Source organism: Mesocricetus auratus, unplaced genomic scaffold, assembly GCF_017639785.1.
Source record: "Mesocricetus auratus isolate SY011 unplaced genomic scaffold, BCM_Maur_2.0 Super-Scaffold_100027, whole genome shotgun sequence".
Lineage (NCBI taxonomy): Eukaryota > Metazoa > Chordata > Mammalia > Rodentia > Cricetidae > Mesocricetus > Mesocricetus auratus.
Window position 1 is genome coordinate 21329922 of NW_024429208.1, and position 24979 is coordinate 21354900.

General features: G+C 42.6%; 1 protein-coding gene across 1 annotated transcript; it reads left to right on the forward strand.

The window, feature by feature from the left end:
- The first annotated feature begins 3932 nt into the window (after positions 1-3932).
- Positions 3933-24881, forward strand: Sirt1 (sirtuin 1). The gene is made up of 9 exons (XM_040732495.1): positions 3933-4406; positions 5886-6002; positions 7356-7597; positions 11078-11230; positions 16993-17140; positions 17387-17466; positions 18864-19050; positions 21295-21846; positions 22962-24881. Exons 1-9 carry the CDS (start codon positions 3992-3994, stop codon positions 23288-23290), a joined length of 2223 nt encoding a protein of 740 aa, XP_040588429.1. The 5' UTR covers positions 3933-3991; the 3' UTR covers positions 23291-24881.
- Positions 24882-24979: the final 98 nt, after the last annotated feature.

Below are 24979 nucleotides of genomic sequence, written 5' to 3' on the forward strand. Positions count from 1 at the left end.
AGCTCCAGGGGACCTGCCACTCTCACAAATACATGCAGGCAAAACACCAGTGCATACAGAATAAAAATAAATCATTAAAAAATTTTAAAAAGATATCATTCAGCCGGGCGTTGATGGCGCACGCCTTTAATCCCAGCACTCGGGAGGCAGAGGCAGGCGGATCTCTGTGAGTTCGAGGCCAGCCTGGTCTACAGAGTGAGTTCCAGGGCAGCCTCCTAAACAATACAGAGAAACCCTGTCTCGAAAAACCAAAAAAACAAAATATCATTCTAGAAAACAATGATTGTTTTCTGTGGTTTATAGATTTGTTTCTGAAGGAACTTTATAGCCTTTGCATGACTGTAGTCACAAGGCAGTCCTGGGAAACCTAGAATGTCTTGCATTATTGAGTACTGCAAACAGTGCACAATAAGGACTAAAATTGCAGGGGTGTGACGTTTTCCTTCATGAAACATAGATCAGGGGCTTTGGCGTGAGGAACTTGTTTTACCCCCCCATTTTTGTGTCACAAACAATAAGGTTCTACAAGGTTGTTTGGAGTTCAGTCCATCACAAACTGTTCCTCCCTGCTGCCTCAGAGCCTGATTCAATCCTGGAGCAACCCAATGTAATCGCTCAGTTTGACCTTGAATTTGCTTCTTAGACAAGTGTCTTTGCTGTGCCCGATGCGCAGCCTGTGCCTGAGAATGTGTGGAGGGTGTCAGAGATTGACGACACAGAGACTCATTCAACGATGTAAAGAAAACTTTAAGCAGGCCCCAAAAAGGCTCAAGAAAACTTCCCAAGAAAGGCCCCCCTCCAGAAAAGCTTCTGCTCTCTCCTTAGCCCTGGCTGGTTCTGCCCTGACCCCAGAAAACTGACTTGGGTGTGTCAGAAGAGGCGCTTAGTCTTTGGAAAAGGTCGAGGTCAGGGCAGTTCCTGTGGGTCAGCCCCAGGCATTGTATTGTTTTTAGTAAACATGTTTTTAGTAAACATTGTCTTATAGCTGCCTACTCCCAGGCTGATGGGGAAGTGGGTCTCTGCTCAAGGTCTGGTGTCCCCACATTACTTAGAGTTTCTATAGCTGTGATTATAAACAGCTTGAGGAGGAAAGGGGTTGTTTCAGCTTCCAACTCGATGGCCCCATTTTTGTTATTTTAATACAGGGTCTCATTAAGTAGTCCTGGATGGCACAGAGCTATGTAAACCAGGCTGATTTCAAACTCACAGAGGTTCACCTGCTTCTGCTTCCCTAGTGCCGGGATTAAAGGCATGTGCCACCATGCTGGGCCTCAAGATTATTATTACTATTTATTTGTGTTTTTCAGACATGGTCTTACTATATAGCTCTGGCTGGCCTGGAACTCGATATGTAGACTGGGCTGTCCTCAAACTCCCTTTTGCCTCTGCCTGCTGAGTGCTAGGGTTGAAAGCCGGTGCCACCACAACCATCTTGGGCCTAAAGATTTTGAGTTTTTAATTATGTTTGCGTGTGTCTGTATGTGTGGGGCAGTGTCCGTGGAGGTCAGCATCACCTGGAGCTGGAGTTACAAGTGTTTGCCAGCGGCTGGAAAGGGTAACTGGGGACTGAACTGGGATCCTCACAAAGAGCGATGCTTGTGCCTAACCGCTAAGCTACGACTCCAGCCCTCAGGCTTAATTTTTACTTTTAAAGAGTTTTTCCTTGCATTGGTGTTTTTATTATGTCCATGTGAGGCTGCTAGCTCCCTGGAACTGGCATTACAGACAGTTGTGAGCTGCACTGTGGATGCTGGGAATTGAACCCAGGTCCTCTGGAGGAGCAGCCAGAGCTCTTAACTGCTGAGCCATCTCTCCAGCCCCATGGGCCCTTAATTTTTAATTATTTCTCGTAGTCTTTTTTTTTTTTTCTGAGACAGGGTTTCTCTGTATTGTTTTGGAGCATATCCTGGAACTCGCTGGGTAGACCAGGCTTGGTCTTGAACTCACAAAGATCCACCTGCCTCTGCCTCCCGAGTGCTGGGATTAAAGGCGTGCACCACCACGCCCCGCTATTTTAGTCTTTAAGACAGGGTCTATATAGCCCTGCCTAGCCTGAACTCCATGTAGACCAGGCTGGCAAGATTTCTCCTCCCTCTGGCTCCAGAGTGCTGGGATTAAAGGTATGAGCCGCCACAACTATTGTTACAGTTATTGAGACAGGGTGGGCTCAAATTTACTACAGAGTGAAAATACCTTGAATTTCTGATCCTCTTACCTCTAACTTCCAAATTTTCAGATTAGGGGATTACATGCCAATCTCACTGTAATTGAGCCATGTGTAATTGAGTTCTAATGACCCAAATGGATAGAAGGGTTCAGAATTTCAGGGTTAACTGTAAAGTGAAGGAGCTTTAGAGTGGAGAAGTAACTAAGGATTAAAAACAATATTTAAAGATGGTTATATGGTGGCACATGCTTTTAAATCCAACATTCGAGGGGAGGCAGAGGCAGGTGGATCTCTGAGTTCAAGGCCAGCTTGGCCAACCGGAGCTAGTTTCAGGACAGCCAGGGTTACAAAGAGAAAACCTGTCTCGAAAACAAAAACAAAAACCTGTTTTTTATGTGTCTGGGAGTCTTGCCTGCTTGCATGTCTGTGCCTACCAAAAAAGGGTGTCAGATCCACAGGTGTAAGTCACAGGTGTGTGTCAGTCCACAGTGAGAGTCACTCTGCGGATGGTGGGAGTCAAACACAGGGCCTTTGCAAAAGCGAGATGTGCTCTTAACCACTGAGTCACTTCTCCAATTGTAGAACTAAGATTCTGAAATTTAGTATGGGTCATTTACACTTGGCTAGCTGGTTTCTCATCACAACGCTGCAAAAGACATGGCCCATCGTTTTCAAATTTCATCTTTGGAGACAAGGCTTTAGGTATTCCAGGCCTTTTGTGAACTTCCTATGTGGCTGAAGACAGCCTCCTGCCCTCCTCTTCCTAGAGCTTCATGCGTGTGAGACAAGCGTGACTTTACAACTGAGCTACACTCAGTCCTGGTCTTGTCATTTTAGAGATGACTGGGTTTAGAAGCCGGGCGTTGGTGGCGCACACCTTTAAATCCAGCACTCAGGAGGCAGAGGCAGGTGGATCTCTAAGTTGCAGGTCAGCCTGGTCTACAGAGAGAATTCTTGGACAGCCAGGGCTACACAGAGAAACCCTGTCTTGAAAAAAAAAAAAGAACCCAAGACAAAAACAAAAAATTGGGTCTGGAATAGACGAAGCCAACTGGTGAAGTCAAAAGAGCCGGGCCCAGAATTTGACTCCCACACAGAAGAACCAAGTGCTCTCTCTGTCCCATCCTTTCTAGCTGCCCTACCTACCTGAGCCAAGGGGTCCCTTTTACAAATGACAAAAGCGAGGTCCAGAGGACCGAGACTGAACAGGTGGGGGCCAGAGAGCAGATGGGCCCTGGTCCTCCGGGTTCTGGGGTTTGACATTCCATTGCACATGATAAGAAGGGAGGGCGAGAGGAAGCGCAGTCTCCTGAGGAGGCTGGCTACCGGGGGTAAACTGAGGAAGAGCTGTCACAGAGCGCGAGGCAGGTGGGGGAAACTCCTCTCAGGGAGGCCGGCCTCGGCCAGCTCCTCTCGGCTTCTCGGGCTTTTCAAGCGCCCCTGAGGTAAAAGCCGACCGAGGCGGAGGCGGGCAAGGTGCACGCGTGAGGCCCAGGTGGGAAGTCGCGGCGCAATCGCAAACTTGAGCCGCCGAGGCGATCCCAGGCGAGCGTGAGGGAGGCGAGGAGAGGCCGCCGAGGGGAGCCGGGCCGCCTTGGGTGGGGCCGGGGAGGGCCGAGGCCGCGGGCGGCGCCCGGACACGTGACCCGGCGTGTTGTGGTCCGGCCCGCGTGGGTGGCGGGAGCGGCGCGGGGGCGGGGGCGGCGAGGGCCGGGTCACGTGACGGGGTTTAAATCTCCCGCAGCCGAGCCGCGGGGGCGCCAGTGCCGCGCGTCGAGCGGAGCAGAGGAGGCGAGGGCGGAGGGCCAGAGAGGCAGTTGGAAGATGGCGGACGAGGCGGCGCTCGCCCTTCAGGCCGGCGGCTCCCCTTCCGCGGCGGCCGCCATGGAGGCCGCGTCGCAGCCCGCCGACGAGCCGCTCCGCAAGAGGCCGCGCAGAGACGGGCCTGGCCTCGGGCGCAGCCCGGGCGAGCCGAGCGTAGCGGCGGCGGTGGCGGCGGCGGCGGGGTGTGAGGCGGCGAGCGCCGCGGCCCCAGCGGCGCTGTGGCGGGAGGCGGTAGGGGCGGCGGCGGGCGCAGAGCAGGAGGCCCCGGCGACCGCCGCGGCCGGGGACGGAAACAATGGGTCGGGCCTGCGGCGGGAGCCGAGGGCTGAGGACGACTTCGACGACGAGGAGGGCGAGGACGACGACGAGGCGGTAGCGGCGGCGGCGGCGGCAGCGGCAGCGATCGGCTACCGAGGTGAGGCGCGCGCGCCCGCGCGCGGGGCCGGCGCCGCGCAGCCGTGTCCCTCCGCGTCCCCGCCTGTGACCCGGTCCCAGGCTGCCCGGGGCCCCCGAGGGCTCCTCGGGCTCGGCGGCGGCGCAGCTCGGCCCTGGCTCGGCCGCGCGCCGCCGAGCTCGCCGGCCCTGCAGCGGAGCCGCGCGCAGACTCGCCGTTCGCCTGGGCCGCTTTGCGCTGCGCGCAGTCGTCACCCGGGCGGCAGGCTCTCGCAGTTGTCGTCGGAATAAGTTTTCCCTCCTCCGGCTGCTTTTTGCAAGGCGCTTTTATTAAAGTTGTGTTTTCCTCGCAGCACAATTTGGGCTGTCCCGTGGATCGGCCTTCTGCGATTGCATTTGCAAGCTGACACCTGTGTGGTGTTATTTTCTTTTTCTTTTTTCGGACCGATGCCTTTTTTGAAGTTAGGAATTTTTAATAGAAGCTGTTTCGCAAAGCATAGACTTAAAAATGTCAGGAAATGATTGTTCCTAAAAACATTGCTGTTTTGATATTGCATTTAGGACCTAGGTATAGAAGAGTGGTAATTTTACAGTACTTTTTTTTCCTTCTAAAATCATGTGCTCGTAGTATTTTTTTTAGTTACTTACATATCTGTAATTCTTAAACCCACTTGTTTTTGCCATATTTACACCAAAGGTGTAATAGTGTCATCTGAGCTGTTTTTGTCCAGAATTTATCGGAGTCTATCTGAATTTGATGGGGCATTGACCATATATTTTTTAAAAAGGCGTGTTAGGGACTGGAATAGTAAATAGGCCTTGATTTCAGCTATTAAAGAGGAAACATAGTGTGGTGTAAAGTTATGTTTTATGTCTTTAAGGTATAAATTTGCTAGCACCCAGGAGGTTGAGGCAGGAAGATTGCTACTTTAAGGGCTACAGAAAGACTTTGCCTGGAGCAGGGAGGACTAAGGATTTTATTTCAGTGAGATTTTGAAGTGTTGTTGTTTTCTTTCTGGTTTTTCGAGACAGGGTTTCTCTATGTAACCCCTGGCTGTCCTGGAACTCATTCTAGACCAGACTGGCCCCAAACTCAGATCCTCCTGCCTCTGCCTCCTGAGTGCTGTGATTAATGGCAAGCCCCACCACTGCCCAGTTTGAGGTAATTTTTATTTGATACATTTCATGAAGGTGTCGTGGAGCCCATATCCTATTTGAAGATGTGCTTCCTCTGAGCTACACAAATTTTTTTTTTAACTTTATTTTCTGTTTTTGAGGTAGGATCCCACTATAGCCCACTATTTCACTATTTTTATGTAGTTCAGGTTGGTCTCAACTTCTGTGCCTCCCATGTGCTGGAATGGAATCATAGATATAAGTTCTGTGCCTTTCTGGTTTTTGAGGAACCTGAGTCTGGCCTCAAAACACCAGTGATTGCAGGTGTGTATTCCCATGCCCAGATGAAAATTGTTTTAGCAGCAGCCTTTGTTTTCCTTCACAGACAACCTCCTGTTCACTGATGAAATCATCACTAATGGCTTTCATTCCTGTGAAAGTGATGAAGACGATAGAACTTCCCATGCAAGCTCTAGTGACTGGACCCCACGGCCGCGGATAGGTATGCTTCAGACCTGTGTATCCTTGAAGTAAATGCCCCTTTTCCTTCTTTCTTTTTGAGACAAGGTATTTTGTAGCTGAGCCTGGCTGACTTGCTTTGCAGCGTTTTGAACCAGCCTGTCATGTACCATAGCAGATGCTGTCTTTTTCTTCTTCTTCTTTTTTTTTTTTTTTTTTACAAGACAGGGTTTCTCTGTATTGTTTTTGAGGCTGTCTGTCCAGCCTGGCCTCAAACTCAGAGATCCGCCTGCCTCTGCCTCCCGAGTGCTGGAATTAAAGGCGTGCGACACCAACGCCCGGCTTTTTCTTCTCTTTCTTACACCTTGTCTTCTTTCTCCTTCCTTCCTTCCTTTCTTTTTTCTTGATTTCTTTGACAGTTCCATGAATCCAAAGCTGGCTTTAAACTCACGGAGTCTAGGATGTAAGGACGATGTTGAATTTTTCATCTTCCTACCTTTGAGTGCTGGAGTTATAGCTGTGCTACACCATGTCCTTTGTCTGGGTCTGAGGATGGTTCTCATTGCTGTCTTTTTTCTTTTATACCATTGTTTTCTCTTTTGCTCTGTATGTGCCATTATTTTTTAAAACTTTGTCTGCTTGCTTGTTAGACCAGGATCACTTGTAGCCTAGACTGGCATGAACTCACTGTGTAGCCCCCATTGGCCTGGAATTCCTGAGTGTCCTAAGTGTAAATACTGGGGATATAATAGTATATGCCACCACTACCCAAAGCTATTTTGTACCAACTTTAAATTCTCTGTCATGTATGTTTACTATTTAGATTTAGTTTCTCCGGTATTGGTAAGATTTTTTTTCTTGGCCTCTTGCATGCTAATTCCTGAGTTGCTTCCTTCATCTTCCACCCATTTGACCCTTAAAACACAATCAAAACACTATAGATCTGCCAGGCAGCAGTGGCATGTACCTGAGGCAGAGGCATGCGAATCTGAGTTCAAGGCCAGCCTGGTCTACAAAGCCGGTCCATGACAACCAGGGCTACACAGAGAAACTCTGTCTTGAAAAACAAAGCCAAAACCTTAGACCTAAGCATGCCACCCCCTCCTCCCCCAGATCTTTACCTTTAAGTTGTACTTTTTTTCCTTTTTTCTTTTGGAGATTTGGAGATAGAGTTTCTCTGTAGCCCTGACTGACCTGGAACTTACTCAAGACAAGGCTGGCCTTCTAACACAGAGATCCACCTCCATCTGCCTCTGCCTCTACACCCTGACTCTGGCTTTAAATTGTATTTTCTTTGCATAAAAATTTTATATATTGCTAACTCATTTACTTGACAAAATTAATGAGGTTTTGATTAGAGGTGGAATTGACCTAAGTCTTTCTTCCCTTAATATAGGTCCATATACTTTTGTTCAGCAGCATCTTATGATTGGCACCGATCCTCGAACAATTCTTAAAGATTTACTACCCGAAACAATTCCTCCACCTGAGTTGGATGATATGACACTGTGGCAGATTGTTATTAATATCCTTTCAGAACCACCAAAACGGAAAAAAAGAAAAGATATTAATACGATTGAAGATGCTGTGAAGTTACTACAAGAATGCAAAAAGATAATAGTTTTAACTGGAGCTGGGGTATGTAAGAGAGAGCTAATACATGTTTTATTCTTTTTCCAGTTAATTTTTTTGTCCTCTCCTTGTAGACTTTGATCATAATATAGGTGTCTAGAACTGCCAAACTGCAAGGGCAGCAGCAGTTGCTAAGATCAGTGTTTTGAAAAGTCTGACAACCAGCTTTTAATAGTTGTCAATTTGTAGCACAATTGGTAAGTGGAATTACAGCCTTTTTTTCCTTTTTTAGAAAAAGGTCTGTGTGTGTGTGTGTGTGTGTGTGTGGTTGGTTTTGCCTGCATGCCTTATGTGTACCATGTGTGTACTTGGTGCTAGCAGAGGCCAGAGGTGAGCATTGGGTTCCCAGGAACTGGAGTTACAGTCAGTTGTAGACCCCCATGTGGTTGCTAGCAGCCACACCTAGCTTCTCTTCATGGAGCAGCAAGTTGTCTTTAATGGCTAGGCCATCTCTCCAGTTTCTGTAGTTAAGTTTGTTTTTAGTATTATGTATATGGATGTTTTAGCGGCATGAATGTTTTTGTTCTATTGTGTGACTGCGCCTGCCCAAGGAATCCATAAGGCATCAGATCCCCTGATGTGACAAATGGTTGAGTTTCCAGGTCCTCTACAAGAGCATCAGGCTCTCTCCAGCTCCTGGAGTTTTAACACATTACATCCTGGCTCCTAAAGGAGATTTAGATAAATTGGATTCTTTTGTAGTGTTATGGTAGCAAGGCTCTATTAGAGATAATCAGTTTTCATGGAGAAAGCAGAAACTAAATGGTTACAAGAGGTAGTATTGGGAAGGAAACATTCTTACCTTTTTTTTCCATTTTAACTTGATAAGATTATAGAGACTTGGGCATTGGTAGGGCACTCCTTTAATCCCAGCACTCTGGGAGGCAGAGGCAGGCAGATCTTTGAGTTCAAGGCCAGTCTGGTCTACAGAGCGAGTGCCAGGATAGGTTCCAAATCTACACAGAGAAACCCTGTCTCGAAAAACCAAAAAAAAGGCATTATAAAGACTTGGTCTTTTTCATTTGTTTTGGTCTGAGATCGAGTCATATTCTTTGTTGTGTAGTATGTTAGACATTGTGTTAGCAAGAAGCACTTTGAGCAAAGTGGAAAAAGGTATTATTTGACCATTAATAATACTAGTTCTGGAAGACGGCAGAGGGAGGTCAGCACAGCCTTGGCTATCTTGGAACAACTCTGTAGACCAGGGCAACCTCAGATCTGTCTGCCTCTGCCTCCTGATTGCTGGGGTTACAGAACTGCACCACTCACCACCTGTTCTGCTTTTCAAAACAAAACATAATTTGGCTTATGTTTAGTTGTGTGTGGCAGTTTGTATGCTGTGGCACCTGTGGAAGTCAGTACAGCTTTAGTTGTCTCTTTGCTCTGTGTGAGTCTTGGCTTCAGGCTTGGTCAGAAGTACTGTAACTGACTAAGCCTTTTTTCAGGCTCCCAGTTTTTGTTTTTTCTCTATAGCTTGAAGTGAAAAGTTTTAGCTTTTTTTTTTTTCTTTTCTTTTTCGAGACAGGGTTTCTCTGTGGCTTTGGAGGCTGTCCTGGAACTCCCTTGGTAGTCCAGGCTGGTCTTGAATTTACAGAGATCCGCCTGCCTCTGCCTCCCGAGTGCTGGGATTAAAGGCGTGCGCCACAAACGCCCGGCATGGGTTCTATTTTTAATATTAAAAAATGTAGCAGGTTTTCTTTTGGGCCACCAACCAGCTCCCAAATCATGACACAGGAATTCTTTTTTTTTTTTTTTGAGACAGGGTTTTCTGTGTAGTTTTGGAGGCTGTCCTGGAACTCACTCTGTAGACCAGGGTGGCCTCGAACTCACAGAGATCCGCCTGCCTCTGCCTCCCAAGTGCTGGGGACACAGGAACTTATTAGTTCTAAATACTTGGCCTTAGCTTAGGCTTGTCCCACCAGCTCTTACAACTTACTTTGACCTGTTTCTATTAGTCTCCATTCTTGTCTTGGCTTTCTACCTTTCTTTCCTTCTGTATGCTCTGCTTTCACTGCTCCCTCAGCTTCAGCTTGCTGTTGGCTGCCTGGCTGGGCCTTGGGGGGGGGGGGTCTTCCTCTTTCTCCTTGTTCTCTATATACTCCTCTGAAGCCTAGATTCCTCCTCTTATTTATTCTCTGCTCACCAGCCACACCTATCCCTTCTGCCTAGCGATTAACTGTTCAGGTTTTTATTAGCCCAATCCAGGTACCTTAGGCAGGCAAGATAAAACAGCAAGTCATCTGGAGATCCCTCATGGAGGGGCCTCACCCCCCCTAGGGATGGTGTGTGGATTGGGTGGGTGGAAGGCTGGAGGAGGGTTGGGAGAAGGAGCTGGGATTGACATGTGAAGCAAACATGTTTCTAATTTAAATAAAAAAATATAATGGGGAAAAAAAACCTGTACTCCACCAAGATGGAAACCTAAAAAAAGAAAAAACAGCAACACATCTTTACATAATTAAACAAATGTGGAGCATAAACAAATGTAACACATCTTTGTGTGATTTGATTCCTTCTGACTTCAGTACATCAGGTGCTCATGTACAGCACATATATATGTCCATAGAAAACAAAAATAGTAAAGCCTAATAGTTTTTGAAGAAAAATGACTTTCTTTTCTTTTTTTTTGGTTTTTTACGAGACAGGGTTTCTCTGTATTGTTTTTGAGGCTGTCCAGCCTGGCCTCGAACTCACAGAGATCTGCCTGCCTCTGCCTCCCGAGTGCTGGAATTAAAGGCGTGCGCCACCACCGCCCGGCGAAAAATGACTTTCTTGTGGTATGTGTTAGGTAGTTGTACTACTGAATAACAACATACCAAGGACCCACCGTCCCTTTATTGAAAATGTTTTTTTGTTGTGATTGTCCCTAGATAGTCTTAGAAATCTGAGACTCCAGTCATGAACCCATGTGCCCAGTTTACAGTGTAGTAGTAGTAGTAAAGTGTCAGAACGCTAGGTCTTGGTAGTAAAAGCTGGCCATGTGAGAACGGTTCTTAGTGATTATCTGGTAGAAAGTCTTATCTACTTTTTGGTTAAAAGATGGAATTGAGGAGGCTGGAGAGATGGCTCAGAGGTTAAGAGCACTGACTGCTTTTCAGGGGTCCTGAGTTTAATTCCCAGCTACCACATGGTGGCTCATAACCATCTACAATTCAATCTGGTGCCCTCTTCTGGCATGTAGGCAGAACACTTTATATGTAATAAATAAAATCTTTAAAAAAAAGATGGAATTGATTTATTCCAACCATTTGTATTTGCTTCAGTTTTGATGCTTAAAGGTTTTTAAGATTAATCCATGTTACCACCACTAAAAAGTGTGTATCAGATTAGTTATTCTCATTAGTTTACCTTTCATCTGTATTTGAAATTAGAAGGGTTTGTTTCTCCAGACTCACTTTTTGAGTTCTTACCACCAAGTTGCATGTACTAGAGGTACTAATTATGAAGGTAGACAATTGAATGTTAGGAATGTCTTGTATGTTGCAGGTTTCTGTTTCCTGTGGGATACCTGACTTCAGATCAAGAGATGGTATTTATGCTCGCCTTGCGGTGGACTTCCCAGATCTCCCAGATCCTCAAGCTATGTTTGATATTGAGTATTTTAGGAAAGATCCAAGACCATTCTTCAAGTTTGCAAAGGTATCACAGGTTTTTGTTTGTCTTTCATGAAAGTGTTCTCATGTATGGCATCTTAAGTTGACATTCATTGCCCAGTGAGTTGGATGCTACACTGTGATAGGCAGAATTTCTGTTGTCTTAGGACTGATTGTAAATAATGTTTGGTTTTTGCCTGTGTGTGTTTTCTTCTCTCCTTAGGAGGTTTGTATATAGATCATATACAAATGACTTATTTTGATTTTTAATCTATTTTTTCTGAGTCATAAAAGGTGATAGGACCTACTATGTATGTTTTATAGTAGACAAGTTTTAATGTGTGCATCTGTCTGAAAAATGATTTTTAGTTACTACTGAAGATTAAGATTACATTTTTTGGTGAACAGATGACAGGACTCTTGTAGAGTCTGCTGGTCTTTCTAGTTCATAAGTCAAGTCACCAGCTACATGTGGCTGTTGAATATTTGAAGTGTGGTGACATAAGTGAAGGACAATACTTAACTGAATTTTAAAGACTTTGCTAAAGAAAAATGAAATTGTACTCATTGCTCTTATTAAATACCAACAAGCAAACAAATATTTGTAAATAATTTGATAATGTGTTCAGGAGCCTGGCATAGTGGCGTATTCCTGCAATCCTAGGATTCAAGAGGTATCGGGAGACTTGTGACTTCATGATCAGCCAGGGCTGCATTGTGAGACTAAGCTTCAAAAACAAAGCAGTAACAATTTTTTTTTTGAAATCTTCATTTTAATGTGAACTAGAAAATTGAAAATTGCGTATCTGGTTCCATATAGCTGTTGTGTAGTTGTGCTGGAGAGTATAGTGTATATATCATCCCAAGATTTTAGTCACTAGAAAATTAGCTATTTTTCTGCAATTCATTTCAGATTTTTATTTTTGCCCTTTTTTTGTTGTTTGTACAGTCTGATGTAGGCCAGGCTGGTCTTAAACTTTGCATAGTCCAGGATGACTTTTGAGCTTCTTGATTTCCTGTCTCCACCATGCCTCATGTTAATTCATTGTTATGGAACTTGTAAATAAATTGAGAGGCTCTTCTGGAGATGTTTTAGAGACTCCAGAAATTAAATGGGATCTTATTACACGTTTTATTTCAGGAGGGGTGGAGTGGTGAATGGTGATGCACATGCCAAAGTACACCTGTGGAGGTGTGACAGCTTTAGTTTACATATGTACCTGATGTTTTATGACTGTGTAGGTAGACACAGGTTTAGAAAGATCTTATACAAGTATAGTTGGTTAGTGTATCTATGTTAATATCCCCAATATTTTTCCTGTAAATTCTGTTAAGAGTGGGAGAAACTTGCCAGAAGTAGTCTTTTTTTTTTTTTTCATTATCTTACCAGGGTTGTTAAGTGCAGATACATATCTAAAATTAAGGGTTTCATAAATTTTTAAAATTACTTATTTTGTAATGTGGTTTTGTTAGTTTTTAATTGGGTTTATGGCACAGGTGGGGAGCATAAAAATTAGCCTTCATAGAAAGATATAAATGAGGGAATCAAAGAGCCCTCAGTTTACTGATGATAGTCTATATATAGACCTTAAAGGCCTCCACCAGAAAACGCTTTTTTTTTTTTTTTCCCTCCGAGACAGGGTTTCTCTGTGTGGCTTTGGAGGCTGTCCTGGAATTCCCTCTGTAGACCAGGCTGGCCTCGAACTCACAGAGATCCGCCTGCCTCTGCCTCCCGAGTGCTGGGATTAAAGGCATGCGCCACCACCGCCCGGCCAGAAAACTCCTTTCTATATCATTTAACAAACATGACTGGGAAGGAGATCTGCAGAAAAAGCCTTTACATCACCTCGGACAACAAAGCCTGGAGAGAGGAGCCAGTGCTCATGAGTGTGCATATTACTTGCAGAATTCAGAGGTTCGTTTCCAGCATCTATGTCTCTACAACTGCTGGCTATCACCAGTCCCAGTACAAGCCCATGCTGCTGGCCCCACAGGCCTCCACGTCCCTGGCACCAGACATACATATAATTAAAAGTTTAAAAATAGGGATTGGAGAGATGGTTCAGCAGCTCAGAGCGCTTGTTCTTGCACAGAGGACCTGGGTTTGGTTTCTACTGTTCATGTGGTGTCTCATAGCCATCCGTAACTCAAGTTCTGTAGAGGGTCTTAATCCCCTTTTCTGGCATCCTTGGGGACTAGGCAGGCATGTGGTACATACACATATTACTTTCAGGCAAAACACTCATACATATAAAATTTCTTTTTAATACCAAAAATAAAACAGGGTTAGGTCTTTAATCTCAGTACTCAGCAAGTGGATCTCTAGGTTCTAGACCAGCTAGGGTGATAGAATGAGACCCTGTCTTTAATTCAGCCTTATGTATGTGAAATATGTGTAACATGTAAAGTATGTGTAATGTTCTATCCCATTATGATGGGAAATACAAGTATGTGGGTTTTACATGTATATGTTCAAGTTCATTATGGCTTAGTTTTTAGTTTCACTAATTGGAATTCTTTCATTGGGTTACAAAGATTGGCATACTATTAGAAAAACTTGTTCCTTTTCTGATGTGATGATATAATGTGTAATTCCAAGGATAACTGACTAATGAGCTATGAATTTATTTAAATGGACATATAAGTGGATGTTTATATGATACACATGTTGCTGTATATAAATTAAAGGAATGGCTATAGCAAACTATTAACATTCATTACTTCACATACTTATTTGTACTTTTACATTCAAACATTTTAGGTGCATAGTGTTATTGTGATCTCTATGTTGTACAATAGATCATCTAAACACCATTCTCTGTCAGATTGTGTCTGCTCACCAGCTTCTTCCTGTCTTACCCTATCCCATTAGCTGAGAGGTTTTTTTTTTTTTTTTTTTTTTTTTGGTTTTTCGAGACAGGGTTTCTCTGTGGTTTTGGAGGCTGTCCTGGAACGCGCTTGGTAGTCCAGGCTGGTCTCGAACTCACAGAGATCCGCCTGCCTCTGCCTCCCAAGTGCTGGGATTAAAGGCATGCGCCACCAACGCCCGGCTTAGCTGAGAGTTTAAATTGTTTTTGTTTTTTTCGAGACAGATTTTTCTCTGTGGCTTTGGAGGTTGTCCTAGAACTAGCTCTTATAGACCAGGCTGGTCTCGAACTCACAGAGATCCGCCTTCCTCTGCCTCCTGAGTGCTGGGATTAAAGGTGTATGTCACCACGCCTGGCAGAGAGTTTAAATTGTTAATGACTGGGAGTTGTCAGGCTGTTTTCATAATTCATAGTTTCATAATTCCGCTGCACTGTTCCTAGTCAGTTCAGTGACAGGCAAGTCCACTTAATAGGTCATCTCTTACTATTTTTGCTATATGAGACCATATGGCAAAATGTGTAGCCCTTAAAGCCTAAATTACTCACCATGACCACCTTGTGTAGAATGTGTTTATGTGTTCTGTTAAAGTTAGATATCCTCTAAGAGGTAGCTGCCAACAGTTTTGATCAGTAAAAGTCTAATAGAGTTTTGCAAATGAAATGAGGAAGATTCTTACTGGAATTTTTGTTTCATATTTTTCCTTTTATGAGCGTGTGTGATGTTTGTGCACTATCCAGGTATACGTGTGCATGTCCCAAGTGATGTGGAGAAGTTGACTGTTCAGCCAGGCTCCCGTTTCTGCCTCCTTCTGGTCCTCAAGCTTGTGTAGTACAAATGCTTAGCCACTGACCCATCTCCAGCCCTTGACTTTTTTTGTGTGGTGCTAGGAATTGTGTTCTTTGCCTCCCGCATGCTAGGCAAGAGCTGCATCTGCAGTTGCCACCAGCCTTCAGATCTTTACAGAATGGAGAATCTAGGTGGTTTCCTACCAAACTCAACTATCTTTCTCTAGTCTACAAACTCAAAGATTAGGTGAATCTGTTAGTTTTTTTAGGGGCTATAATAATACCCTACTTTTGGGGATTTTTGTTTATACTGTAGAAACTTAGAAGAAGAAAGCAGGTAGTATCACTGGAGGGCAAGCTTTTCTGAGTGTTAGCCTTTTTGTTTCTCTCTGTCCTGGAAGATTTGTAGACCAGGCTAGCCTCAAATTGAGAGATCTTTCTGCCTTTGTCTCCTGAGTTCTGGGATTAAAGGTGTGCACCAATCAGGGCCCATTCTCAGTAGAATGGCCCATGAGTGTTGACTGGTTTTTATTTTTATTTTTTCCTCCTTGAAACTGGGTTTCTCTGTGCTAATAGCTTTGGCTGTCCTGGAATTTAATTTGTAGACTAGGCTGGTGCCTCCCTCTACTTCCCAAGTGCTGGGATCAAAGACATGTATGTTCAGACCTGAGGTGACCTGTCTTTTAAAGATTTGGAAGTTCTGATCAAAAGTTCTTTTTCAATTCTATAATTGACCTCTATGTGCTGGGATTACAGGATGTGGCACTCAGTCCAGCCTTGTGTTTTCTGTGTACATTGGAATGGAAAGCAAAAATCTTGGACTGTTTTTATAGAACTACTTTAACGTTGGGTGTGATGGTGCACACCTTTAATCCCAGCACTCAGGAAGTAAGAGGCAGGTCTCTGAGTTCAAGATCATTGTGGTCTACATAGTGAGTTCCAGGAGAACCAGGCTTATGTAGAGACAAACCCTGCGCACCCCCCCCCCAAAGAAAAACCAAAACCCTAGCTTATTAAGTTTTATGTAACATTGCTGAGTGGAAATTCTAAACAGGTTAAAAGTAAAGTCCTCTAGTCCTATAGCAGCCTCAGCCCTGATTATAGTTGCTGTGTGCTCTTCCCATGTGTATGCATAGAACCATCCATATGTGTACACCATTTCTGTTTTTTGCTTAATAAAACCAAAAAAATTACTCCCTGGTGACTAATTTGCTTTTTTCACATGTGTCATGGACTATTTTTCAGGTCAGTGTATGAGATCCCTCTCATTCTCTTGAGTGGCTTGAATATTCCACTGTATGAATGTACTATACAACCAGTTTCCCTGTTGATGGACATATGGTTGTATTTATTTTTTGCTAACATTTTGATGGGTTAGATAGAACCTATTATGTAAGGAAGTAGAAAGTAGAGCTACTTTAAAGAAAAAAGAAGAAACTTCCTTTGCCATAGTCACTTACTAAATGAAATAGAATAAAAACACTGTCAAAAGTTGGGAGGACCAAAATTGATACTTTTTCTCTGATCTTTTTGCCATGTGTATATCTGAATTCTTTGTTTTTAAAGAAGAAACAGCATTGAAGCATTATTTGGGGGGAAAAACACACACACAATATCCAGCAACTCAGCATTCATGAGCAGCTCTGTTCTATCCCAGTATGCCTGTGCAGTGGAAGGAAAGCAATTTTGGTAAGGAATTAAAACTTCAGCTTTAAACTCCCAGCAGGTTGATATTTATGAATGATGAATCAAAAAGAAAGTTTTTAGTTGTGAAGTCACCATACCTTTGATATCTGTAATTTCAGTGTAAAAGTTCCCCTTTTTTTCCTTAAAGAAAAAAATCTGAATTTACAGCCAACAAAATTTAGATGTACCTAAGGTATGTATTTCTTTTGACTTACATTAAATATCCATGTGTTTATAGGTCATCTTATCTTGTTCTTCGAGGGGCCAAGTTCACTAGTTGCTGAGTTTTCTTATAGTAACAAGCCTTTTTCTAGGTGTGCCATCCATGTAGATGCTTTAAAATGCTTGTATATTTTGTTAAAGTATGTACATGGGGTGTTGTTAGTATTTTTTTTATTAAACATAAACAGGATTTGTTATGCATATCACATTAATTAATGTAAACCTTTCTGCTTTTTGCATTATATAGGAAATATATCCTGGACAGTTCCAGCCATCTCTGTGTCACAAATTCATAGCTTTGTCAGATAAGGAAGGAAAACTACTTCGAAACTATACCCAAAATATAGATACCTTGGAACAGGTTGCAGGAATCCAAAGGATCATTCAGTGTCATGGTTAGTAAACATCAGCTTTGGTGGTTTTCTGTAGTGTGCTTAGTTTAATAGAAACATCAGGCTTGGAAAGAAGCTGTTGTCTAGTATATGCACGGGTTCTCTCTTCCCCCCCCACCCACCCCCCCCTCTATATATATATTATATCACATATTTTCCCTGTAAAACTTCAGAACTTGGGTTAAAGTCTTTATGGTGTATGTATTTCCTTATTAAAGCAGGTTGTGGTTATTTTTTGTTTTGTTTTAGGTTCATTTGCAACAGCATCTTGTCTGATTTGTAAATACAAAGTTGATTGTGAAACTGTTCGAGGAGACATTTTTAATCAGGTAATTTAATTCATCTGCTTATTTTAGGAATTGTGTAAACTTGACTTTTGTTGCTTCTGTCTTCCCTTTTTCCCCCCTTTCTGAGAAAGCTAGAAATTCTGATAAGTCAGTCCTTTTTTCTACCTTAAGTAGCAAATTTCTGTTAAGGTGAGGGTGTTAGAGCACACTAAGGAGGCATGGAGCAGGGTGCCTGTGTGTGCACACTCAAGTGCTTGCCAGGTTAACCTGAGCTGTATAGGAAGTCATTTTAAAAAAATGACAAAGTGGTGGTGGCACACACCTTTAATCCTAGATGTCCAGAGGCAAGTGGATCTTTGAGTTCAAGGCCAGCCTGGTCCACACAGTGAGTTCCAGGACAGTCAGAACTATTATATTACACACAGAAGAAACTCATGACTCAAAAACAAACTAAAGGAGGTTGGAATGTTGTTCGTTGGTAGAATGCCTGCTTACCATTCAGAGTCCTGGGTTTGCTCTCCAGCATCAATAAATCTGGTGTTTGGGCACATGGCTGTAATTCCAGTACTTTGGAGGCTGGAGAATAATAAGCTGAAGGCCATGCTCAGCTACAAACAAGATCCTTTCACAAACAAACCTAAAGTCCTCTACATCTCATCTAAGTACCTCTTTACTATCTAAGTGTAAAATAGGCCTGGTCACAAGTTGGAGGCAATGCGGCTATCTCAGCTTTTGTCAGACTTTGGAGCCTGTCTTACATTTGTTGTGTAAGATTTAAAACATTTTCGCCGGGCGTTGGTGGCGCACGCCTTTAATCCCAGCACTTGGGAGGCAGAGGCAGGCGGATCTCTTGTGAGTTCGAGGCCAGCCTGGTCTACAGAGCGAGTTCCAGGACAGCCTCCGAAACAATGCAGAGAAACCCTGTCTCGAAAAACCAAAAAAAAAAAAAAAAAAAAAAAAAAAATCAAAACGATAGTGATGTATTTACTACAGGAAAGTATAGCAACACACATCCAGAAACACATCCTCTATGTTTAGCTGCTCAATTATGTATTATCAGGAAAAATAGTATATTGAAAGTCATTTTCACATTTTTAAAAGATTAGGTTGTTTGCATGTTTTTCCCCTGTGCTTGTTGTTTGCATAGTTAGTGTTTGTTTGGCACAGGTGGGCATGGGAAAATGGCAGCACGTGTGTGGAGGCAGAGGCTCAGGGTGTTAGGGGTCAGAAGATGAATGGGAAGGGTTAGTCCTCAGTCTACCATGTGAACTCTGGGAGTTGAATTCTGGTGGTGAGACTTGGTGGGATTGTCTTCACCTGCTGAGCTGTCTGTCACCTGGCTGCACAATAGACACTGTCACATTCACTTCTGCACAGCGTTGTCTCCTAGGAATGTTGACTGCTAAGTTGGGCTCCCTTCACTTTCTCATTTTGTGCAGGTAGTTCCTCGGTGTCCTAGATGCCCAGCTGATGAGCCACTTGCTATCATGAAGCCAGAGATTGTCTTCTTTGGTGAAAATTTACCTGAACAGTTTCATAGAGCCATGAAATATGACAAAGATGAAGTTGACCTCCTCATTGTTATTGGGTCTTCTCTGAAAGTAAGACCAGTAGCACTAATTCCAAGTAAGTTGATGGTTTAGGGGGACAGTGCTGCATGCCATGGGATGTGATCTGTATGTTTCTATTTGGAAAATAGTTGAAGGTCTAAGGTTTACTTTTTATAAAAACTGCTTTGTGTATTTAAATGTTTTGTTTGAATCCATGTATATGTACCATGTGTACCTGTTGGATTCCCTGGAACTGGGGGGTTACAGATAGCCGTGAGCTATCATGTGGGTGCTGGGAATTGAACCCAGGTCCTTTGCAAGAACAGTGAGGGTTCTTAACCACTGAGCCTCTAAGTTTTACTTGTTCATTAAATGGCATTTTGATAACGGGAAGGGGGCTGTGAAGACAGAATATCACATTTTAAGTTATGTAAAATCAAAACTGCTTGACTCATACTTTTTAATATGTGTATTTAAAGTTGCAGAGGGTTTGCTTCAATTAATTCCATGTATAGTGTATTATATGTGGGGTGTTTTGCCTGCATGTATGTCTGTGTGCCTACTTTGGCCAGACAAGGGTGTGAGACTGCCTAGAACAGTGGTTCTTAACCTTCCTAATACTGCTACCCTTTAATACAGATCATGTTGACATCCTCAATCAGAAAATAATTTTTGTTGCCACTTTACAACTAATTTTGCTAGTTACATATTATAATGTAAATATCTGTTTTCTGAAGGTCTTAGGTGACCTCTGTGAAAGGGTCCTTATCTCCCAGAGGGGTCACAACCCACACAAATTGAGAACCACTGCCCTAGAATATGGAGTTGATTGTACAATATCCCTCCTGTATGATCAGATATATAGCTTATCTGTTTTCTGTTTGTGTATGATAGAAAAGTGTGTGTGTGCGTGTGCGCACATGCACCTGAGAGTGACTTAAGCAGTGAACCCTATGATGGCGGGGTGTGTGTGTGTGTGTTTAGTTTTCAAAACTTGGTTCCTCTGTGTAGCCCTGGCTGTCCTGGAACTCACTCTGTAGACCAGGCTGGCCTTGAACTCACAGATCCACCTGCCTCTGTGTCTCAGTTGCTGGGACTAAAAGGTGTATGCCACCACGAATAGCAATGGGTACCACTACTCTTCTTGTAGGGGACCCACATTGAGTTCCCTATCACCGGCATGACAACTCACAGGTTTGTAAGCCACCCCCCTTTGGACATAGTGGTCATAAGTACTCACATTGTACACTCCATGTAGGTAGGCATATAACAACCTCGTCCCCTTCTTTGAGATAAGATCTCACCATAGCCTGGGACTGGGATGTGGACCAGGCTGGCCTTAGACTCAGAGGTATGTCTGTCCCAGTCTCCTGAATGCTGGGATCAAAGGCATGTGCTACCACTCCCAGCTAGTAGTCAGGAATGGTGGCACACATTTCTAAACCATGTGGTGGTGGGGTGAAGGCAGGACGATCAAGGATGGCTTCTGCTACATAGCAAATTTCAGGCTAGCCTGGGATAGATTTTATTATTTATTTATTTTGCATACGTTTTAAAAAATCTGTGTACATGCTTATACCCCAGGAGAAGGCACCAGACTTCATTACAGATGGTTGGGAGCCACCATGTGGTTGCTGGGAATTGAACTCAAGAACCTCTGGAAGAACATGCAGCCAGCTCTCCAGCCCTGAGATAGATTTTTAAAAAGTTCAATTCCACAATGGCATTTGCTTATGTCCAGGAGCTGGGCATAGCAACTAACACCATTAATTCCAGCAGGCAGATCTGAGCTTAAGGATAACCTGGTCTAAAGGCATAGTATATTCTAGGACATCCAGAGCTACTTGGTTGATCCCCCTCCCCCCAAAAAAACCAAAACAACTTGTTTCATTTTCTCTTGCCACTTGAACTGTGTGAAGGAGCTAAAGAACAGACATTTCAGTTACATTGGATGTATGTAAGAGATACAGCCTTCCAAATACCTACAGCTACATGTTATTCTAGATTTTTATTTTTAAAGCTAATTCAGTGGAGTTTTGTAATTTAAGTTTAAATTTTCTGAGCTGGAGCTGAGGCTTGGACAGGATTGCCATGAGCTTGAGGCCAGACAGAAGGCACAGACTCAGTGGCAGATATGAAATCGGTTACTTATATAGATTTGTTTAGACAGGTCTCACTGGGGTTCTGGCTGCTGCCCTTGAGCTCTCAGAGATCCTGGTGCTGGGATCATAGGGGTGTGCTAACATGCCTACCCTATACATTTGTTGTGGTTATAATTGTTTTCTCTCCCTTCTAACTCACACACTCTCTCTCTTTTTAGGTTCCATACCCCATGAAGTGCCTCAAATATTAATAAATAGGGAACCTTTGCCTCATCTGCATTTTGATGTAGAGCTTCTTGGAGACTGTGATGTCATAATTAATGAGTTGTGTCATAGGTTAGGTGGTGAATATGCCAAACTTTGTTGTAACCCTGTAAAGCTTTCAGAAATCACTGAAAAACCACCACGAACACAAAAGGAATTGGTTCATATATCAGAGTTGCCACCAACACCTCTTCATATTTCGGAAGACTCAAGTTCACCTGAAAGAACTGTACCACAAGATTCTTCCATGGTTGCTACGTGTGTAGACCAAGCAACAAAGAACAAAGTTGATGATTTAGAAGTATCTGAATCAAAAGGTTGTGTGGTAGAAAAGTCACAAGCACAGACTTGTAGGAGTGTTGAGAGCATTAATGTGGAAAATCCAGATTTCAAGGCTGTTGGTTCCAGTACTGGAGAGAAAAATGAAAGAACTTCAGTTACAGAAGCAGTGCGAAAGTGTTGGCCCAATAGACTTGCAAAGGAGCAGATTAGTAAGCGACTTGATGGTAAGGAATTTTGTTTGTTGAACCATTTTCAAAGTATTGTGATCCAAGAAAGGTGACTCCCAGTGTCAGATTTGGGCTTACACATACATACCATAAAAATTTCATAACTGTTTAGAGGGTAGTGTTATGTGTTTGTGTGTAGTTAAAGGTAATGGTTTACACACATGTTTTCACAAGGTGAGAACCATGTTCTAGGAGGGAAAAGAGAGGAATGAAGACATATGTATGACCCCTTGGAAGGTAATTAGGAAGTGGTACTGCCAGAAAAAAACTCTAGATATGCCTTGAGGCTGAGCCCTCTTCTAGGCTGCCTTGTTTCAGCTTGACATGTTTGTCTTTTCAACTTTTTGGAAAATCCAAGATACTATATATGGGTAAATCCTAACTTAAGCTTAAGTTATGGCACAATACTTTGTAGCAATTGACTTAGGCCCTTTTAAGATAGGGCCTCACATTTAGAGAGTAAGCTAGCTTTTAAATGTGTGCAGCCTTGATCCCTGGTAAGCATCATCCAAACCATAGCAATCTAGACAACAGCAGAGTACTGTTTATAACCCTTAACCCTGGCAGGGCTCTAGAGATCTGCTGCTTTTCTGCCCTGAATGCTGATGCCCAGCTTTGAAATTATAAATTTGTAAATTTCTCTGAAGTTATTTAGCATTGATCCTTTCCCTAAGTGCTAGAACTGTGGGTGTGAGCCATCACAGCCCAGCTAAGAAATTTTAGGTAATTATTAATGGTGAGCTTGTGCTTCCATCTTCCCAGTGTTAGGACTACAAATATGTACCACCATACCTGGCTCTCAAATTTTAGTTTTGCCTTTATAATTGCAGAAACAGGTCATAAAATGTTAATGCTTTTAAAGCATTGAAACTTAGTTTTGAACTAAACACCCCACAAAATACTCTGGTAACATAGCCCAACGTCTTAAGCAATAGTTTATCCTTTTTCCAGGCAAACATTAGGAACATTCTTGTGTGGACATACACAGTTGGAGACTTTGTTGGAAATTTGCAGTTCTGTGTCAAACAGATAGTAAGACAACAAAACCACAAACTAGGAAGTTTGTGAGCCTTTCTAGACACTTACAGAATAACTTTTTACTGTTATTTCAGGTAATCAATACCTTTTTGTACCACCAAACCGTTACATATTCCATGGCGCGGAGGTGTACTCAGACTCTGAAGACGACATCTTATCCTCTAGTTCCTGTGGCAGTAACAGTGACAGTGGCACATGCCAGAGTCCAAGTTTAGAAGAACCCATGGAGGATGAAAGTGAGATTGAAGAGTTCTACAATGGCTTGGAAGATGATACTGATAGACCTGAAGGTACTGGAGGATCTGGACTTGGAGTGGATGGAGGGGATCAGGAGGTAGTTAATGAAGCCACAGCCGTGAGACAGGAAGTGACAGATGTAAACTATCCACCAGACAAATCATAACATCATTACAGTTGTCCAGGTACAGGAATTGGCTCCACCAGCATTGGGAACTTCAGCATGTCAAAATGAATGTTTACTTGTGAACTTGAACAAGGAAATCAGAAAGATGTAATATAGACTGGAAAATAAGATTGTCTTCTAATTTTTAAAGTTCCATCATTTCTGTACTTGTATATTCAACACTAACTTTTTTTTAAAAGGTACTAGGTATCTTTAATCAGCTGTTAGTTGGCTTCAGTTTCCTTTAAAGATTCATTTGTATGATACATCCATGTGTATATATAATTTTGGTTTTGCTTAATGATTTTCAACATTTTAAAAGTTTTCAAAAAGCCATTGGAATGTTAATTAATGTAAAGGGAACAGCTTATCTAGACCAAAGAATGGTATTTCACACTTTTGTTTGTAACATTGAATAGTTTGAAATCCTTAATTTCTGTTCTGCTGCACTTTTATTTTTAGCAGTTACTTTTTTAAACACTGGCATTTTCAATACCTTGTGGCAGCTAACGTTTTAAAATCACAGATGACTTACAACATGAAGGAATTCAGTATGTGTGTGGAGCACTCAGGAGTGGGTGCTCAGAGTTTGAAGCGTGTTTACTGCATAAAACAGCTTTTGTATTTACTGCAGATGTGTGGTAATATCCAAACAAGCCCCTAGAAACAATAGTGCCTGTTTGTAGGCTTCCTTAGTTATTTGCCATTGTTTAACCTATCACTGTGGTAGAGCCTGCATAGATCTTCACCACAAGTATTAAACTGCCAAGATGTGAATATGCAAAGCCTTTTTGAATCTAATAATGGTACTTCTACTGGGGAGAGTGTAATATTTTGGGACTGCTGATTTTCCACTAGTGAGGAAAGCAACAGGTCTCTTAAAAGTTCCAAAGTGATATAAATTGTAACTCAGCCAGAAAAGTACTTTGTTTCCTGTTGAGAGAGAATTTGGTGTAGTATTATGGAGATGAATACAAATTGGATAGTTAATGAAACTAGTTCTTATTTATTTAAAAGCTTAGCTTGCCTTAAAACTAGTTATCAATTTTTTGAACTGTAGAAAGTTTTAGACTTTCAAACAGTTCAAACCTCAAAAAAATTGCAGTCAGTATTAATTTGACACACTTCTTTGGAACACTATCCCCAAATTTAAATATTCATATGTTGGTTTAGTATTTATTAAAAATGTTTTGAAATATAGCTGTTCTTTATGCATATAAAATACCCAGCTAGGACCGTTACTGCCAGAAGAGAAAACTGATTAAATGGCTCATTTCCCTACCTAAAAAAAAAAAAAAACTCAATCTGAATTTGGCTTTCACTAAAGAATGCAGTATATTTTAGTTTTCCTTTTGCATGATGTGTTTGTGCTATAGACAATATTTTAAATTGAAAGATTTGTTTTAAATTATTTTTACAGTGAAGACTGTTTTCAGCTCTTTTTATATTGTACATAGACTTTTATGTAATCTGGCATATGTTTTGTAGACTGTTTAATGACTGGATTATCTTCCTCCGACTTTTGAAATACAAAAGCAGTGTTTTATACTTGTATCTTGTTTTAAAGTCTTATATTAAAACTGTCATTTGACCTTTTTCTCCCTGTTAACTTACCAGCCCAATAAGGCTCACTCTTGCCAGGAACTTAAATAACCTAACTGTCAGTCAGTGTTACCTGTGTTAAGACAG